Source organism: Ornithodoros turicata, chromosome 10, assembly GCF_037126465.1.
Source record: "Ornithodoros turicata isolate Travis chromosome 10, ASM3712646v1, whole genome shotgun sequence".
NCBI lineage: Eukaryota > Metazoa > Arthropoda > Arachnida > Ixodida > Argasidae > Ornithodoros > Ornithodoros turicata.
The window spans coordinates 4,943,867-4,965,057 of NC_088210.1; the positions used below are offsets into that span (position 1 = coordinate 4,943,867).

Below are 21,191 nucleotides of genomic sequence, written 5' to 3' on the forward strand. Positions count from 1 at the left end.
TTTCCGCTCTGCCCGTTGTGCTCCTCGGCCTTCGCACAGCCGTGCACTCCTCAATGAATTGCTCGACGACGGAGCTGGTGTACGGAACCACGCTTCGTCTGCCCTCCGAGTTCTACGTGTCCCAGCAGTCGGCGGACCCACAAGGCCCTTCCGACTACATCGCACGATTACAACGGGTTTTCCTCCACCTGCGCCCTACACCGACACGAACGCACAACAGCCATTCTCCTTTCCTCAGCCCGGAGCTCTCGACCTCGTCCCACGTCTTCCTCCGGACTGACGCTGTTCGCAAGTCCCTGCAACCGCCGTACTCAGGTCCTCACCTCGTCCTGTCTCGCACCGCGAAGACCTCCGTGATCAGGATCAACGGCAGGGACGAGACGGTTTCGAATGACAGACTGAAGCCAGCTCATCTTCCGAACCCGAACGTTTCGCCTGCGGCCTCCTTGGCTTTGCTGGACCCTGCGCGGCGGCCCCCACCGCGCCCTCCAGTCAAGAACGTTACTTGGAGACCTGTAGTCTCCTCAAGCGGGGGACTGTGTAGCAGCATCGACATCATCGCGAACCGAGCTGAGCTCGCTCACTGTTCGCGAGCTATAAATCATCCTTAGTCTGGCTTTGTGCCTCACGGTAGTCCCTTGCCTCCCTACGCTACAGATCCATAGAAAATAACGCACACTCGCCCTTTTCGGAAAATACCAACACATGTCCCGAGTTTAAACCACATTCTGTGCTGTAGGCTCTTCATTAACGAGTGCTCAAAAAGTTTGCCAAATATCACTGAAAAAAAAAAGAAGAAAGAAACATTTCGTGCGCCGTTGATCGGAATAAAGGTGTTCCGAGGTTACCGTATCACGTCGCGTTTTGGTGCCATTTTGTAGTTTTGCACTTCTGCTAATGCGGAATGCCGTTTTTAGTTTCGATTTCGACAACTCTGTAGGTGATCATGTGCAATTACTGCTCGCGCGTGAGTCTAGGCGGCGCCAGAGTCTATAATTCACGAGTATGCCAGCGCCGGGAGCTTGTTTTAATGCGTTACGATTAGGAGTGTTAAATGGAAAAAGCTGTATATGTGTGTGTGAGGGATGGTGAAGCCTCAAGGCAGCGGTATAAGTGGACATCTAAAGGGGATATAAAAGGGTAAATGTAAATGGGGGTAAGTTAATTGAAATTGAAGTAGTCGAAGCTAATTAAGAGTGACGATAATTGAAGGTAATTAGAGGTAATTAAAGGCAACTAACGCGAGGAAGTTGAGTTTAAAGGTAATCAATGTGAGATACACATGGTGTCCCAGAAAACGAGTCATTGAATAGTAGAATAGTAAACAAAATGTGTCAGGAATAGTAAAAAAAAAAAAAAAAACTACGCCACCTAGAAGCATGTGGTCAACGGCTCCTCATGCGATAGTCATGTATCGCATGTTTAATTATGTAAATATTTGGGAACTCAGCTCGGAAATTTGCCAAGTAAGGGGCACGTTTTAACCCCACCAATATGAAAAGCGTGCCGAGTTCACTCAAGTACACGATAATTGACAGTGATATTCTCCCACAGACTCCAACACACCAACCACATATTTTCCTGGATGCGGGCTTTGCGCACTGTATGGGTGTTAAGGGGTTCCGATCATGACATTCGAGAACAATCATTACGACCTATCATTACGACTTTGGAGTTACCCCCCTTACCCGGTACCCCCAAGTTAACTATATGCGTCATCGCTTATGAGATAATGCCAGTGAATGAATTGCCATATCAGCATACAGTTGATACGGTGCATTAAATGATGGTCATTCGGACACGGTTAATATGCCACTCTCACTGAAGCTTGGCGAAAAGAAAAGCATTCGACCATTCTTTTTATTGAGTCGGTTTTGCAGACATATTTCAGGAGCTGTACGTAAGTAGGGGGTTGGCTTTCATTTTTTTCTAAAATATTTGGTGACTGCGTCCTCATATCGTTGACCTTCTGAGGCATTATGACGCCGTCATGCAGCTCTCGTGTCCTTGACAGTCTTCACTTACGAGCCTGTCGGCAGATCATTCTCATCTGTGACCGAGCTCTCTATCTCTCGGTAGGTTTGCACGTAACGCGTTACCAGTAGGTGCGTTACTAGTAAAGAATTAATTTTGAGTAATTCTGACAGTAATCCATTAGTTTTGCCAGTAACTAGCTCTCCAAGTACTCAGATTACAATTTTGGGTAATCAATTGTCGAGTAATTGATTGTTTTTTTTCAGCTAAGCATAATTCATAGACCAACCAGCAGGCTCTATCAGGGCCTTATCTGCTTTGCTTTCCACAACGGTAAGTGGAGGGCACTGTAAGCACATTCCGCACATTCATTCTCAGTGCCTGGGGACAACTTATAACCTGTACCTACCTGCTATCTGTACAGTAACTAAAGCTTCGGATATTGAGAGTCACCCCGAATTTCCATGTTGCGATTTAGTGCAGCTGAGCACGTCAATGCATTGGAAGGAGATTAACAAATAGGTTGCTCGGACCACTGAGTTCGTACGACTGCCCTTCGTCTTCGATACTGTCATGTCGGCTAGCTCTTCTGATCTATCGCTTTGGCTTCAGCTTTTGGGAAAAGTTTCTGATGATGGAGAGAAGACAGGATAACAATATGTTTTTTAAATGCTTAATGCGCTCACGTAAACAAAAGCTCTAATCATGTTCAAAAGCGACGTACTCCAATCTGAAAAAGCGGACCAAGGTATGTGTAGCTTCACAAACTTTAGTTAGCCATATGACTTACTATTATCGAAACCAACGATACGTGTAACCCGTTTTTTTAGCGGCTAGTCGATCGCAATGTTAGCCGAGCGATAAAAAAAATACTTTGTCACCCGAGCAAGACTAACGGTGATCAATTACCTTTTTTGAGTAACATGTACAGGTCTCTCTGCGGGGCAACATCACCTATAGCTTGTATGGACATTGTATTGTCACGAACCGAAATGGGTCGGCGAGTCGTCATGTAAACAGCGAACGGCTTATTAGACTGCTTCGTAGTAAGACACGAGAGTGATAGCTCTCTGAACACATCTGAGTCCAAAGAATGAATGCTCCAGCTTGGGGCGCACAAGCATTTAAGCGTCGCGCCGAAAAGTCTAGAAACAGCACGTGCGTTTGCCAGAGAGCAGGCGATGTGTCTGGAAGCTTCTTGCTTCTTCTTCAGCACGCGCCGGGATGAGATGTACCGTTTCGTGCCTGCCCTGGAAGTTTCTCGATGATGATTCGTGGCAGTATAGTCCCGAGCTGTAATGGCTGTCCAGAATGTGAGCAAACCACATTCAGGAGCTGTTGAAAATGTTTCAACCATGTTTTGTTTTCCAACTTGTTAATGGAGGCTCGTCGACTTCATTATAGCAGCATGTTCCAGAGCATTTGCTAGAATCCTGCTTTTCGTCGCTTTCTCTTACTGTGCCTGCAGTAGAAGACAACTGGGCAGATGGGGAACATATGCATGGCACAGCATCAGCAATCACCGTCGGGTCACACTGTTACTTCATTTCTTGTCTTGTATGTTTTTCTGATGTGTTCTGTCTTGAAATCCAGCAGAAATGTTCCAATTTTTACAGCTAAGGCCTTGTATGCAGTGATACCTCATGGAGTAAATATGTGTCATATGTATATGCATCTCCTTATTGCTTCTTATTCTATTGGCAATGTCTTGTCATAGTTTAACAAAAAAGTAAATCTGTCCTGGGCACAGTTTTCAGCTTTGATGATTAGTGTTGGCCTTGACGTCTGGACGATAAAGTTATCCGCGGGAAAGGTTATCTATTTCCGTGTGGGAAAAGAAAACACGTCAACTCTCCAGCTCGTGTTATAATTACCCGGCCGCTTTGATAAGGCCTGCTAGAACGCTAAAAAGCTCATTCAGTAACAAAACAATCATGCACGCAGTGCGAATCGAGCAATGTAAAATCTCGCGTGTCTGCAGCACCACGGACTAACGGCGAATACTGGTGGTCATCCCATGGCAACACTGGCTAACGCTAGGAAATGTCTAGGTCGGCGACCAAGCTGGTTGTCCTGACCGTTGCCACGCGAGCATGAGTGCCAGGAATCTAGCCGCTTGGGCGTCGCGGTCGCGCGTCTTCGGGTTGCGTCGTCTGCTTGCTGGAGAAAGAGAAGGCATACCGGAGCGTACGTCTCTCCCACTTGAGGGCTCAACGCATGGAGCATTTTTCCGACGTTTTCAGGACGCGCGCGCGCTCGGCGTCCGCGTGACCTCGTAAAAAACAGTTTTTTCAACGCGCGCCGAGGGCGCACGCCGGAATCTGTCGACTACAGATATTCGCGCGCGTCTGGGCCACTGATCTCTATAGTATAGGCTGGATTGCGCATAGGGTGCTCCACAGCGTGGTCACCGGCCGCCATATTGGTGGGCCCAACGCATTCTGTCTGCATTTAGTTCAAGCGGGGCTGCCCGTATTTTTTAAGATTTACATTAAACTAAAGGGCATGTCATGCCAGTTTGTTGCAGCTTTGAGTACACTTCACACGGACAAAGAAAGAGGGTTAATTTTTCACAGGTAAGCTCTTTATTTTGAGGAAGAATCTGTTTATTCGTATCGCATGCATCTGACAACTCGGACTTGTTTGCATTGCTACTTCGCTGCTGCCATTGCGTACTAAGAAAGTATGTGTGGCTACCCCTACAAATCTCAAGACCATGTATTTTCTATAAGCAATGCGCTTGTGCTTGCAGGTTCCCCTTCACAGTCGCTCAGCTGTGCCGAAGAACCGGATGCAGAACCTACGCCAATTTGTTCCACTGTTCTTTTAATCTGTGGGGTACGGTGAAAGTAAATAAACTGCTGTGTTAACCTCGTATGTGCAGTCGCTCCTACAGCGTGTGTGACAAGTCATGCATGTGCATGCTCTTCGTGCACAGCGCTTCGAATTTCTGGAACATTCGGGTCATTCAGCGGAACATGTTGGAAGCCAGGCTTCTTGGAGCCTACAAAAGCGACAACTTTTCTATTCGACACCAGTGGTGGACATCACACCCTGCTCGGAACGAGGTTTTTAATCGTTTGCTATGTGTTATCCCGCAGGTGAGAACAGTTTCCATACATGCACAATTCGCAGTAACTGCTTGGTTCTGATAGTTGTGCCGTGTCCACACACGCTGTTGTCTATTAGGTGACTCTGCAGCTATGTGCGAGATGTTGCTTGTGCAGTGCGGCGACGTTGAACTTAATCCTGGTCCCAGTGATACATTTGAAAAGAAGTTGAACCAAATACTAAAAAAAAACCTTAACGATATTAGGCGTGACCAGCGCTCCCTTCTGAAGACTGTGGAAGAAAATAGCGAGCAGTTTAGAATATTGTCGTCGAGAGTATCGAACATCGAATCGTTGTTGTCTGAGTTAGGTAATATGAAAAGCTCTGTCGCATCGCTTCAGAACTTCGTCACTGATCTGTCATCAAAAGCTCAAGGCGTAATAATCTGATTGTTTACGGTCTCAAAAAAGAACACGACGAACCTAATGCTAAACTGCTAGAACTTATCGACAGCTCTGTCTTTCAGAAAATTGACGTAACTGTGCGAACTATCGAACGTATTCATCGCCTGGGACCCAAGCTCTCCAGCTCCCGACCAGTAGTCTTTAGGGTCTACGACTCTCAAGGAAAAGTTATAATCCTACGTAGCTGTAATAAACTAAAGGCACGAACATATCCGTCAGCGAAGGTTTTTCTAAGAAGGTACGGCATGTGCTCTTGTTGAACAGCTGTTCAATTGAAAGGAGCAATGGTACAGAAGCGCATCCTGTTTATGATAAATTATATTTACATGACAAGGTTCATTGTTGGGACTTTGCATCTAACTGTCGCCAGGAACTTCGGTCGGCCACAGAAAGCGCGCCTACAGCTGCTGATGGTTGTTTGGATACCGACGTGTCTTCGTCTTCTCATAAGAATCCCTGTTGTAATACGTTCACATTAAACACTGTTCTATACAGATGCACGTAGTTCACGCTCAAGTGATACGCGTCATCGCTTATTCGCCCACATCGATGATTGCGATCCCGACATTATATCCTTTACCGAGTATTGGTTGTCGCCTGAAATGATGGATAATGGAGCGTTCAACAATAGCTCCTTGATGTATCATGTTTTTCGACGGGACGGAGAGCAACGTATCGGTGGTGGTGTGCTTTTGGCTGTCAAAACATGTTTTAAACGCACTATTGCCAATCTGTCAGTTAGTAATCTTGAAATGGTGTGCATCTCCATTCATGGAATCCATAACATCTTATTTGGTCTGTGCTATCGCCAACCGTACTCTCTGCCAACTTTTCTTTCTTCACTACACGATGCCCTCTGCGAATTGTGTTCCAAATATCCTTCATCCGTTGTCTACTTGATTGGTGATTTCAATTTTCCTGTCATTGTTTGGGATGCTTTACCTTTTCCTTGCCCGCATGATAATGTTTGCGAGTATTTTCTTACCGTTGTTTCAACGTTTAATCTGGCCCAATTAATTGAGTCGCCTATACCAGAATTTGCTCCACCCGCTCCAGCACATTGGACCTGTTCTGTACAACACACCCTAATACCATTTGTTCTGTTGAATTATTGCATGGTATCAGTGACCATGACATTGTTGTATCTTCAATTGATATCTGTTCTACCAAGGTGGCTTGCATCGAGTAAAACTATCACGTGTTACGCAAAAGCAAACTTTCAGGCCATCAACGAGTCTCTTTCGATTTTCTCTGAAGGCGCTGGTGCTCTGGTAGACGAGAAGTTTTCTACGTTTACGGCAGCATATACAGAATGCGCATCCCGGAACAACAAGTTCGCCTCAGCATTCGTCATACCATCTGCACGGAAGACGCCTTTCACATCCAACCTCCTCCACAGCTGCGAAACTCTATGCCATCCTTTTCTTTCTACAACACATCGCTGATTTTACACCGCGGGAAAGGGCAGTCTTCACAGACTCCAAATCTGCACTTCAAGCAATTGAAAATTCCGGCATACGAGGCCCATCCGCACCCCTAGTCACAGATGTGTTAATGGCTTACCACACTATCTACGCAGCAGGCCACAGGCTGGCTGGTTCTCCAGTGGGTTCCAGCCCATTGTGGTGTCCTGGGGAACGAGCAAGCCGACAGCGCCGCAGAAGCAGCACTCTCGTATCGAAAACGGACCAGCATTGTTCTGCTGAGAGGAGACCGCCGTTCCATTCTGCGAAGCCTCGTGACACCCATGGCTTCTCGACAATGGACAACCGACATTCTCTCCCTCCCCCCCCCTCTGTGTTGAGCAGAGTTGATCCAACGCTCGCTTTCCGCATGCCACGAAACACCTCTTGTCAAGATGCTGCATTAATCCATCGAATGCGCCTCGATGTGGCTTTTAAAGCTCAGCTTTGAGACAAGTTGACTCTCCCACCTGCTGCCACTGTGGTGTTCTTGAGGATCTGGAGCATATTCTTCTTCACTGCCCCCACTACCAACCTTCCCGAACCGCACTCTCCGAGTCTCTTCGACAGCTGAATTCTCGCCCCTTCTCTCTATCCAAATTGCTTGGTCCCTGGCCGAATCCAGTCCAGCAACGCTCTGCGGTCAAAGCTCTTTCTTTGAACTTCCCCACTTTCCAAAGCCAAAATAAAGTTGTTGTTGTTGTCTCTGAAGGTGTCCCCTCTTGTTTCGCCTTGAGATCACTGAATTAGAACTGGCTTCTCTTCAAGGAAGTTAATCGTTTGATTGCACTCTATATTCCCAGAATTTCTATTCCAACTTTCGAAGATTCGCCATTGTTTAATAGAGATCTTAAACCCCTTCAGAAAAAGAAGAAGCGACTGTTTCGCAGGGCTGGTGGCAGCCGTAACCCCAACAGTTGGGCGAAATATCATTCTGCTGAAAAGTACGTACAGACAATGTGCTCTCTCTGCAAAAACAAATTATCTGAGCTCGAAATTACCATCTTAGACTGTTTTGGAGTTCTATTAGGCCATCAGCGAATCATGCTGTAAATCTGGTCGTTGACAACAACTTTATTTTGAAATGGAAAGTGGGGAATAAAATAATGGGCCCCTTCACATAGCGATCGAAGTGGCCTTTACAGCTCAGTGGCGTTACTGCTTGAGACAAGTCGACTCTCCCGCTTGCTGCCACTGTGGTGCTCTTGAGGATCTGGAGCACATTCTTCTTCGTCTTGTCGTTGGTTGTCACACAGTACCCCGTGATTTGTGCGCCTATGTCCTAAATACTGAATTTTCCAAATCATTCACTGTATGCCAGTCGATCCCCGACTCCCCTATTGTCAGCACTTACGCTGTCACCTTCTCAATGGACCCTATCTTCCTTGGCGCCGTCGGAATGTTTGCTCTCATTGAAAACCTCAAACTATCCTCCGGCTATGGCACTGATAATATTACGTCTAAGTTCCTCAAAAGCACAAAAGGCATAACTTCCTTCTTGTTATATAGAATATTTTTGCAGAGCCTGAAGTGCTGTAGGATCCAGGACGACTGGAGGATGGCAACGGTACTTCCTGTTCACAAATCAGGCGACACTCAATCCCCAGCTAACTACAGACCCATTTCTCTAACCCCTGTTCCTTGCAAGCTTCTCGAACACATTATCTATTCTAATGTCATCCGCTTTCTTGAGTCCAGTCCCTTTTTTTTCCGATTCGCAGCATGGTTTTCGTCAAGGATGCTCAGGGGTCCCACATTGACGCCATATTCATAGATTTCCGTAAAGCTGTTGACACTGTCCCGCACCATTTTGTTCTTCTCAAGTTATCGATCCCAACATCGTAGCTTGGATTCACGACTTTCCTGCGTAATAGAAATCAATTTGTCTGCGTCAATAACACCTGTTCTTCTGTTACACCCGTCACATCAGGGGTTCCCCAAGGGTCCGTCCCGGGTCCCCTTCTATTTCTTATCTATATCAATAACCTACCCCTCCTCATGACCTCACATATAATTTTTTTTGCTGATGACTGCGTAATATATTGTGTAATCTCTTCTCCATCCGGTGTCTTAGCCTCACAGACAGATTTAGACGCTCTGGTGTCAAACCTGGCTCATGTCGCTGACGGCTAATAAACGTAAATATATATCAATCAGTCCTAACAACAGCCCCACTAATTCCTACTTCCTTGGTAGCTGTGAACTGGATAACGTAAATACTTGTAGGCATGCATATTACAAATAACCTCTCCTGGAACGTTCGTATTAATTCCACAGTAACCAGAGCTAACCAAAACACTCGGTGTGATTAAGCACAATTATTCAAAAGCCCCTTTTGACCTCAAACACCAGATCTATGTTTCATTAGTCCGCCCAAAGCCTGAATATGCTTCGTCTATGTGGGAACCTCACCATGATCATCTGACCACCAAATTGGAGGCGCTACAAAATCGAGCCGCCCGTTTCATCTTCTCTGACTATTCCCGTTTTTCTAGCACAACTCTCCTCAAAGAGCGCGTTCTACTTTCTACTCGCCTTATCATAGCTCCTATTTCCTTACCTCATAAATTACACTATCATAACACTCTTCCTAGATACTCTCTATTTTCATCCCCTCATCATATATACTCAATTACCTAGACCACTTTGAGAAACTATTCATCCCAGGTAGCCCTACAAACTATTATGCTAACTCCTTCGTCCATAAGACAGCTAAGGACTGGAACAACCCGGCTACCGTTACCGTCGCCGCCCGTGATCCCACGAAGCTTCGGAAGATGCTGCAAGCATTATATTTTTGATGCATGAGTGTGTAACCTCCGTACCTGAGGTTTTCGTTCTGTTTCAGCCTTATAGCAATTATTTTGTTGCCGCTAGAATCCAAGCCCTCTAATATACGAGCGAGGCCTAAAGCTTACATAATTTCGTTCGTTTTGTCACCAGATGTCACATCGCTTGTGCTACTCATTGCAAATGAAATACTCATTTATTTGAATTGCCGGTGCCCAACCCTCACGTTGCTATGTGTCAAAATGTTACCTATGTAAGCTGAGGCTTAGGCACGCATCTTTATTGACTGGCATAACAATAAGAATTATGGCTTTTTGGGCTTCCGGGTTTTGGGCTTTCCTGTTTTGGGCTTTCGGGTTGTAGGCTTTGAACTTTTACCCTTCTTCGTGAGAACACTGCGTTGTACACACTTGCCCATGAAGCATACCTGAAACAATCAAGAGAAAAGACATGAAATATTCAACGAGTTCCAGGAGGATGAGCAGGATCAAAACCAGCAAGCACCCTTAGTGTTTTTATGTGATGAAGTGTGGCCCACCACGCCAAAGCTTGTAATGGATTTAGCAAAATTCATTGCCCTTTTCCAATTGCCTGCTCTACTACGGAACCTAATTTTTCCCACATCGAACAAGATCAGCAAGTTGGGCTAGTTGGTACATACTGAGCATGATGTGGTGTGCGCTGTCCCCTTCTTGTTGTTCTGTTCCACGTCTACTGTTTGGCGCGCTACCATCATGTTTTCCCACGTCGTCGAAGCAGCAGCACAAAGGAGGCAACGCTAACTGAAGCCGATTTTTTGGACACCTAACACTGTTTGATAACATTCTATACATCCAAGTTACATCAATGGCGTCTGACGCACTTGTGTTCAGCTGCTGCATATGTTGCGTACCTCAAGTACACTCTAAGAAAAAGAAAAAAAGACAAGAAAGGGTTGTAATCGTAGCTTCTACTCCGCTTGACTGCAATTACTCCCATTTTAGTCCTCTAACCCCGAAATTTACTCTCCAGGACTACAAATTGTCACTGAACTTTGCGAATGGTGTTTTGAATGCAACAGTCTATATGTAAATATGCGCCATTCGTCAATTTGATGGCAAAAGCTGTATAACTAAGCCAACCTAGAACTTTTCCACCCACAGAGAGTAAGAAACAATGCCTCTTACTTCGCAAATTTTGCGCTATGTATGGCGCAAGATTTTATATCTCTCGATATATCACAGTTGACGGTTTGCTTCAAGGTATTTTAATGTAAGCACACGAATTATGTACCTGGGACTCTTACAACAGAGCGTGAAGTGCAGCCTCCAACCAGTGACATGCATTTACTCCCGTGCATTTACTCTCGAAAGAAATTATTTTTAGTGGCAATACATTTAGTCCCCAAAGGGAGTAAAATTTCTCCTTTTTTTCTTACAGTGTACTGCGTTTTCAAAGAAAACAAAATGGCTTTACCTACATATCCCAGTTGTAGAGCCGTCACATATCCAGCACAGTATCCTTTATAGGCTAGGACTTACCAATGTCTGACATAATCACTTCCAGTAAATGTCGAAATGAGACGCTTACTGAAGAATAGTGAGTTGCTTCTTGGTATAAGCGTTCATTTTAAAATTATCCAGGAGCCATTCAGTCAAACATTCGTAACTCGCAGCCTAATCTAACGATACGTAATTCATAACGATACTGTTATGGGAAGTTGTCATAAGGGTTAGTTTCAGCACGGGTGAGTTGTCACACTGTCTATACGAGAAGAAAACAAAGCGTAGCATGTGGGCCGTTTTCCCGCTGTTTGTTAGCAGCACGACTAACTTTCCCTGTCACGAAATGTCTGGCTGCGAGTGCACGGAACAAGTCTCACTGACGACAGTTCTTGAAAATTTTAGATTTTGTACGAAGCATATAAAGGCTGCAATAGAATGGGGAAGAGTGTTTCCTTTACAACAGCCAGAAAACATATAATTTACATGCGCGTTAATCCTCACAAAATGTTCACAACGTTACACAATGTTGCACAAAATGCTCTGCATTGCAAAGCTCTACAGAAAAATTATAAGTGAAACTATAGAGTGAAAATTAGATAAGAAAAAATCGATTCTAAATCCTACAGTGAAAATTCTGTTGGGTGCGGCTTCATTCGCACCCTTACGAGATTTCGATACATTGCCGTTCGGCAGCCAACAGGTGGATGTGATATCTCTATTGGAACGACCCTGGATAGTAGGAACCAAACGCACTCATGTTTTCGTAATATTACAAGCAGGGTGTCGAACCGAACTCGAACCTCAACTGTTATTTTTGCTGGAACCGAATGATGAAGTGGGATCATTCGGACTGGACCAGAACAGATGGTCGGTCGTGTCTGACACTCTTGCTTGCCCTTCGACAAGACTAGCTCAGAGTTTCGTCCTTAAGACTCCAACAAAGGTTATGGGCCCAGATCAGTTCCAAGGCAGCGAAGGAGCATAGCAAGCAATTTGCCGTGAATGTTTATGAAAGGTCAAGGTCACTGTCAAAGTCGACAAAACGGCAGATGGACAAACGTCGACTCACCACTTGAAGAAGCGCGAGGGGAACAACTTCTCGACCTGGCGTTACAAATTGATGGTTTTTCTGAAGACGAAAGGACTCTGGTCTACTGTGGAAAGCGAACCTCCTACCGAGGTGGACGCTAGGTGTACTTGGGAGAAGCATGAAATGGAAGCGGTAAATGCCATCGTGCAATCTCTGTCCAGCGCACAGGTGAGCTATGTGATCGATCAATCCTCGGTGCGAGGGATATAGAAAAAGATGCAATAAGGGCAGAATCCTGGAGAGGACAATAGACTGAAGTGGGACCTCAATTGAATCCAATGGAGAAAAGAGGAAACTGCAGCCCAGTGCATGCATCGTCTGGAGGCACTAAGCGAGCAGCTACGACACTTGGGTGAGACCCTGGCAGATGCCGAGATAGCAGCCATTGCCATTCAAGGGTTGCCAAAGCCGTATTCAGTTGACACTTGATCGTCGTCGGGATCGGACGCACTGTCGCCGTGGGGGAAAAGGTGAGTGATTTGGCGTGCCCGACATTTGCGCATTCTTTAACCGCGCTCGTGTTAAGCCTTTTCTCGCGTGTTTGCCGTAATGGATAGGCCTTATTCCCTGTACGCGCATGTTTAGACTTGCTTAGCAGTGACCCTTGGCAGACTTTTGCTTGTGTTGTCGCATGTTTAGCGGTGTGTGCCTAGCGTTTTGTGGTTCCCGCCTTGTGTTAGCCGCGTAGCATTGTGCGGTGAGGCTATGATTAGGCCTAATCGATCGCCTTGAGCCTTTTCCCCGATGTGTAGCGTTTTCTCCGTGCTGTTTGCCGTAGTGCATAGGCTTTTTCTCCGCACTCTCACATGATTAGACTTGTTGAGCTCTGCTGCAATTTTACCTGCCGCTAGGATCTTGTTGTTCTCTGTCTTTCTCACAAAGAGCTATGATGGTGGCGCCATCTGGTGTCAGGCCTTGCAAGAAGGTGGCCACCTCTCATCGATCTCTGCAACCACCGGCCGTCAAGAAGCAACTTGGCATTCCGGAGCGGTTTCTTCGCCACGGCGTTGTTGATTTGCGAATAAATTGTTTCTCTCCACTCTATTTCTATCTATTTTATTATTTTTATAGACACTCGTTGCCCACACTGAAAAAAGGCCTGAACACGAGTTAGATGCTCCCCAATTAGTGTGGTGACTCACTGGATGATGCTGATTACTGTTGACGTTGGTAGACAGACCGAAACTGAAACAGATCGGAAGGGGAGAGCTGGGTTCCACGAAAGGGCATTTGTTCGCTGCCTCCTATTGAAAGAAAACTAGGACTGAAGGTCGCGTCCCTTTCAGAGGCCATCGTAATCCCCTCAAGACCGTGGCTTGGGGCGCGACCTTGTTCGCCGCTAGCTTTGAACGTAGTTCAACTCTACCAAATTTGTGGCGCTGTCGAACACTATGACGTCATTTGTTTACAAACACGTAGAGGTCTATTAAATTGTGTTTAAGGCTAGCTGTGAGTTGTGGGCTACGAGTGTCCATCCCATACTACTATTGCGTGTGTGTGCGCAGTTGAGCAGCGTTATGGGCCGTCCTCGGAAAAGCAAGTGCATGTGCGGAAGAAGACCGTGCTATGGACTACAATCGACACCGAAAACCACGCACGTAGCCATAGGCGAGCTGAAAGAAACAGCTATGTCGCTGTCCATTCTTCCCATCCATCACTGAACCGCTCACGCGTCCTGTACACTTCTGTCGGGACTCGCTGTCGGAACCCGTGCAAGGAGTCAACTGATTATTTACCTGTTCGCTTCCGCTCCCACATGCGAAGCCATCTGGTGCTGAAGTTCGTCGATATTCTCGCTTGTTGTTGTTCCAGCAGCAGCTTAGTTTACAGCCATCGTTTAAAGTCTGCATAGAGACAAATATACACCAGAACCACTTCCACCACCACTTTCCACTACCGCATTACTGAATGATACAGGAAGCTCGACGTATTGTGGCGACAAATTTACTTTATTATAGGAATGTTCCTGGGCAACACAATTAAGTGATAGAACCATTGATTGTTCTACTATGTACGCTGTCTCTCTTCTCCATGGAGTAAATGTGGAAGAATACAGAGGGACCCACATTCCGACTTCTGGTTTTTCTCCCTTTTCTTGTAAGGTCACACACAAACACATGTTCACGTATGTGTGTTCAAAAATGTATATTACAAAACTTATTTGCCGAGGCGCACGTTACTCTGCCTTGATTCCCGTTACACAACTAATAATATGTCAAAGTGACCAGGCGACGGCACTAGATGGTGCGGGGGTTGCGGCCCACACTGGAAGGGGTGACAAGCCTCATCGGTACTTCTGCTTCCTTTCTTTTTCTGCGCTGCTATGACGCGAATAATAACATAAGGAGCTCTATGTGGTCATGTGATTTTTTTTTTCAGGGTGGTGTTTGATATTGTTGCTTATCGTGTATCTCCTGGTATATCATGGGAGACAAAGGGAGACATTAAAGGGATTGTAAAGTGAATGGCAAACCCATAGAAATTCTATGTGTTTCTGAAAGCGTGTAAGCTGGACTCTTCAGATGCGTAATACTTCTGCTGTGTATTAACCATGTTTTTTCAGCAATTCAATTCCAAAGATTGCTATGAAACGCAAGCTCCGGGACTGCGCACGCGTGCGAACAAACCCTGAGGGTACTCGCGCGCCATCTATTGCGAACCAAAGCAACTAGACGATACATCCCGATCGAAAAATCCATTAGAGCCAACCCTAATGGAACCATTAGGCCAATTCTCCAATAAGACTAATGGTTTGATGGGACCATTAGGACCTAAGGGTCTGATGGGAGCTCCACAAAAGTAAAAAGATAAAATATGTTCCTGTCTTTTTCCGACCCCTGTCATGACAGAATTTAATTTCTCTTGCTTTAATTCTTTCTTTTGTTTCCAAAATTGTGTGCCGCATTTCAAGAAGTGAACAGAAAAAGTAAAAAATAAAATAAAACAAACGCTCTCCTGAAGTGAAGGACCCAAACCTCACTTAGGATGGCAGTGTCCATTTCCTTTGTTCATATTGCCAACTGTAGGATTTGTTACATTGGCATCAAAGCGGAAGTGGACGCAGACAGCACATATACTATACTTAGAGCGTGTCTTCCGTGATTTGGCGAATCCGATAGCCCTGCTTGCTGCCGAGGTTAAACAGAAGGGGTGAGGTGTCTAAATCTATTGAGTGTACTCATACACGCAATATTGAAGTGAGGAATGGCTTGGGCTATTGACTCAAGATTACCACAACGTCTGTTTCTTACTCATTTTGGTTTAGACATACTGTAGATTCATCGAGAATCGATCATCTGCAGTTCAATCGCACGTTTTTTTCTCTGTCGCAGCAGTTCATTCCATCAGAGAATTCCGTAAAGACTACAAAAATTTTTGAAACTGCCGACACGCGACATCCGGCGGGTATACGGAAAACGATGTCCACCTATGAAGCTCCCAGTCGTGTTATGGATGCTTATGTTACTCGCGCATGGTACGTGGCATTTTATAGAAAATGGTTAAAAATTGGGCTGTTCGGTATTTCATACTTTAAAAGCGATCAAAAAACCCGTGCCTGGAAACAAACAAAAGGACGACTTAACACACAGCACAGACTGAGGAACAAGATTTTTATTGACAGACCTGCCTCTGCAGCCAGCAACGCCCTCTTCTGGAAGGTTACCCTTTTAGACCCTCAAGCCCGCCCAGTGTCTTTATCTTTTCGATAGTACAGGACTTAGGAGTTGCTAACAGGAGGGGCTTTCGATAAGTATTGTGCTTTCGAAAAGGTAAAGTTACGGGCAGGCTTGAGGGTGTAAAAGGGTAACCTTGCAGAAAAGGGCGTTGCTGGGTCAGGTTATTTAAGAAGCAGGTCTGTCAATAAAAATCTTGTTCTTCTGTCTGTGGTGTGTGTTGTGTCGTCCTTTTCTTTGCTTCCCGGCACGGGGCTTTTATCGCTTTTAATACCTTTTATAGGCTGCGAGCGTCACGCGATGCTCAATCGCCTTTACACGCAGGGGCGTTCGCAGCTTGAGTCTCTGAGAGCTGATCAGTTTTAGGGATGTTTTAAGGGGGTCACATATCACGAACGGCTGCATCTTGAAGAAATATTCGAATATTCCGAGTCCTGATGAGTAAGACGGTATAAGAAAATTGTAGTCTGACGGTCGGAGGGCTATCGGCGTGTCAGGACAATGCGAGCTGCCATAGTGAATACTGGAAGAACGTCGGCTACAGCGTTGCTCATTTTTTATAACAGCTAGGACATTCGACACAAGGAAACACTAAAGGACAAGAGTGGGACGGGACAGGACGCAGGTTCCATCATAGCTTTTGCAGTTCTGTCCTTTACGGCGTCCTGCATGGAATGTTTTGGCGATTATATGCTATTCCATATCTCTAATGTCCCGTTAGGGGCCCCTGATCTACAATGCCTCGTTGGCGTACCATTAAGTTCTCCTGTGGGACCACTAAGCTCACCTGATAGGCAGTTAGATACCCCTTATTGGGCCGTCAGGGGCCCTGTGGTACCATCAGGCCTTTTTGTGGAGCCATTTGGCGCACTTAACGGGCTGTGGGACAGCATTTGTCAGACCGCTAACAGCCCTGTTGGACCACTAGGAGTTGTTAATTTGCCGACAAGCTGCTTTGATGGTCCATCAAAATATTCTAATGGACCATTAGAATTTCTGATGGAGTCTTGATGGATTTTTCGATCGGGATCAGACGAGATAGTGCGTTTTTCACCGAGTGTAGTATACATTTCATTGTCGAAAGTGCACAGTTTGTGTATTCCAGAACACGCGAACGCAAACCAGACAGTCGTATAAATAAGTTGGATGCAAGGTTCTGTAAACAGTTAAGGTGAAGTAACCCAGTATTCAGTTACTTTGCGTAGAAGTCAAGGCGGACTGGACAACCGTATGTGCACAGACAAATAGTGCCTTGTATTCAAACAGGCACGAGATTATTAACTTAAGAACGCCGTACAATTATGATAATACAGTGTGGACGTAAGTCATTCCTTACTCAGAGTGACAGGCTAGCAGCGAATGGGACCGTACGGACATGCTGACATGTACCGAGGTAACCCAGTCACCTGTTGGGAAGTCAGTACGGTAGCATTCGAGCGTCACTCTGAGGAAGAAATGCGCTGGATCGTGTTCCGCAAACTTTCGTCCAGCACTCTATTATGCAACTCGGTTATATGACACTCTGAACTAGGGTTCGCCAATGGGGTTTGTAACAGAGACAAAACAAATACGAAAAGTGTCGGCAAGCTAAAGTGCATGTTAGTATACGTATTATGCCCCAAAATGTTATGTCAATAATTCCGCTTGGTGTGTTTCTCGCCGGATAAATCGCGAAAATTAAAAAAAAACGCCGCTATCTAATCGGCTATACCTGTGTTTCAGCTTATTTCTGTGAGATGACGACACGGTCGAACTCGGTGTGCAGAGTACACGGTGTGCAGAGTTTGCAGACTCGTACTCGTAAGACAGTCAGTACTTGCAGCAAGAGCGAGCTCCCCAAGGACAACTTTATAGTAGGTTGCCTTTTTCACATTTGTTGCTAATTGCTACATAATCTGCAATCGTAATGGCGCTTAATAAGGTGTGCCACGACACTATTATTTACTGCTGCCTAATTTCATTTCTCCATGTTTGGATCATCCGTTAAAAATTAAGGCTTATACTTCCCGAGCGTCTGTGTTTAAGAGTTCTTTCTTCTTTTTGTTGTTGTTAAAACAATAGAAAAAATTGAATGGACTCCCACGTGACCTCATACTTTCTTGTCCTAACCCTTGTTTTATGAATAGTCTTTCAGATTATTTGTGACAGTCATACCGGTACTGATTTGTATTTCTTGTTCAGTGTTTATTTTGCGATATTTATGTACCTCTCCTCTACATAATGCTACTTGCAGTGGTGCAGTAGCGTAAGAACAATAATCATTATGAGGCTTCACAATGTTATGATCAATCTGGTGAGGTTCAGCACTACAGGCAGTACGTGGAAAACTGCTATTTGCTCGTTGTGGCTGCAGGCAAGTAGAATGGAACATTTAGAAACAGCAAAGGACGGTGAATTGCTGATGTACAATTTGTGGACGAGATGCTTACGAAGCTCGTGCTCACAGTATGCACAGGGACTTTGGAGGGCTTCCTAACCGTGGTTGAGCACACGAATCGTGTTTCAGTCCCGCTGCGCGGTATGTTGTTTTTTTACCGCTTCCATACTTGTTGTTTTTTGTTGCTTTCATGTTGTTTTTTCACCGTCCGCTTGCATAAGATGTGCCGTTTTACCCTCCACGCATTTCGAAGTGGAAACGTCCCTAAGTTTGGCTTGGCAGACAGGTCCGAATTTACGGCGCAGCGAAATTATACCGAATTGCATGACGCTATAACTTGGTGAGTCAAAACCGATAGCAAACAACCGGCTACGTCTAGATAGCTTGCATGCGTAACATTCTAGCTAACAAGGTCATTGCGGCGGCTGACACAATCTCTGAGTGCGGCGGGCTCGTGCCAGGGAAACGAAAATAAAGGGTTGTGCATACCTTGCGGTAGTCCATCTCTTAAACGCGTGAAGCTAGTACGCCGATCGAGGTGTAGTTGCAAAGTGCTAGAGGTCTCCTACATGCAGCTCGAGGGATACGGGCTTCCACAAAAATAACCAAAATTTTATAAATTTGGACAGTTCAAATATTACAATTTTTACAGAATGTCGCCATATATGAAGCTAAAATATCACCAGAATCGAACGAAACGACAATCAAAAGAAAGGGCTGCTCAAGAGGAACCCGAAAAGCCCGAAGTAAGTTCATTACCCAGCGACCGAGAGTGTTACGGGACCGCCGTAGAAGATTAGCGGCGGAGGCAAATTCGAGTACCGGCGCGCACAACGAGCCCTTACACACTACTAATAAATGACTAAAGAATACAATGAATAAATGAGCAAAGTCTCGTATTTCTTTCACTGGAAGCCTGGAAGGTAGCAAATGAATAGGAGATAGTGACATTTTCATGTAAAACACTACTGCACGGACGCAACTGAGCCCGCCCCAAACTTTCTTCTTTTGTTTTTGTACGTTTCTTGTACATAAAATCAATATCCGCACGCTCAAAAAAACAAGAAAAAGATGGTTGGTGGTGATGAATCTGCTTGCCACAGTCGGCCAAGCTCACGGGGGCTACAAAATTATTAGCGAATTCAGCTGGTGTTGCACTGGCATGATGTTGCACTGGCTCGAGCGTGCATTTTCTGCTGGTCGCTTCAGGGCAACATGCAACATGTTCCGCTGGTCGTTTGCGTGAAACGTGCGCTCGCGAGCACTGAATCCGTGCAGGTTGGGTCACACTGAGAATACCGGCCGTGTGGACCGGAAGACGAGCTCCCAAGTTCCGCTTTCCGCTCCGTCTCACCCTCCGTTTTACACTTGATCAACATGGCCGCCATGGAACCGGCAGACCTAGTGCATATGATGGAAGCCTTGGATGAGTCAACGTAGATGGGTAGAAATGCAGCGAACCGGTAGAGATGTAGGAAGGGAGTTGCCTCAGGACAGAAGCCGCTGATATTTCGAACAGAGACTGTGCTTCTTCTTCTAGCGAAAGATAAGGAGGTCAGTGGTTAGTGGGCCACGTAACTACTAACCTCCTTATCTTTCGCTATGCTTGCCAATTCTTGCCTATTGTCCCATTTCGTCCACGTGTTCGTGAACCCCCATTTTTCTGTAACCGGTCAGGAGCCTAGATGACTTCGTTCACATAATCCCCTGCACACTCTAACAAAGCGGCCATTCACTCCGGCCGTAAAAACCCGTACGGACCCTTTCTTCCCTCCGGGCTGTTGACACACAATTCGCATGAACCTTTAAACACGTCACACCTAACCCTTTAAATACCATGCCAATGATGAGGACGGTGCCCAGAAGAAGAACAGTCTCTGTTCGAAATATCGGCGGCTTCTGTCCTGAGGCAACTCCCTTCCTGGATGAGTCAAGTTCGTCGAGCAGACAGCTGTTACACCTCGCTTTATGCTGAGACGTTCGACATGTTTTTTCTTCTTCTTTGTATGGGATGAGTGTGGTCACGAGCGAAGCATTCCAAGATGGAGAACTATACGTTGTGGACACCGTTTCGCGCTACGCAGACAATGAGGTATATGGATGTGATTAGTAGCTACGAATGTGGGTTGTGAATGTGGATTCTCGTACTGCACTGTTAGAAGAAATGGTATAGAAAGGTATAACGAAGGTATAAACCAGGACTAAACTACCTCATTTATACCTCATCACCAACGTCTATACCCTGCTTAAACCATGTGGGAGGTATAAATCGCCAAGGCTATCCCTCCACGCCAGTTGAGGGTATAATAAGGTACTTCTCTTTTGCATTTATACCTTCGGTATTTTGTATAGCTTTAGATATGAACCTGTGGTACCATATTAGTTTGTGGTGGAGGCAGTGCCATCTAAATTAAGCAGTCATTTAAATAAGAAACACAGTCAGTAATGCAGGTGCATCATGTATAATAGGGGAAGTGGTTTATAACAGCGTGCGACTTGTTCCTGAAATGACCAAATATACGCATCCTCACTCATAGAATTGCTCGCCAAGCGAAGGCGCCCCACATTTTGCGAAGCCACGATGTAATATAACAGTATCTGTTCTCCACCAAATCGTTGCGTCCAAATCGCTTCTTGCTTGGCGAGTAATCTGCATGAGCTCTCCTCTGCGTTTTACATCTGCACTTTGTGAATATGAGTTTGTGGGTACGTTTGTGTGCGTGCGTGTCCAGGTATTTTCTTTCCCTCTTTCTTCCTCGCGGTTGTTATTAAAGCACTTGTCACTCAGTATTGCTTGTTCTAATTTTGTTACGAGCTGTGTCAG

General features: G+C 45.6%; 1 protein-coding gene across 1 annotated transcript in view; it reads right to left on the reverse strand.

Annotated features, from left to right (window-relative positions):
- Positions 1-9,996: 9,996 nt before the first annotated feature.
- LOC135370566 (uncharacterized) overlaps positions 9,997-21,191 on the reverse strand; it is a 34,577-nt gene continuing 23,382 nt past the window's right edge. Inside the window, exons 9-10 of the mRNA XM_064604345.1 lie at positions 14,053-14,160; positions 9,997-10,169 (exon numbers count right to left, since the gene is read on the reverse strand). Of these exons, the coding sequence (XP_064460415.1) occupies positions 10,047-10,169; positions 14,053-14,160 (231 nt within the window). The 3' untranslated portion in view covers positions 9,997-10,046. The remainder of the gene's footprint in view (positions 10,170-14,052; positions 14,161-21,191) is intronic.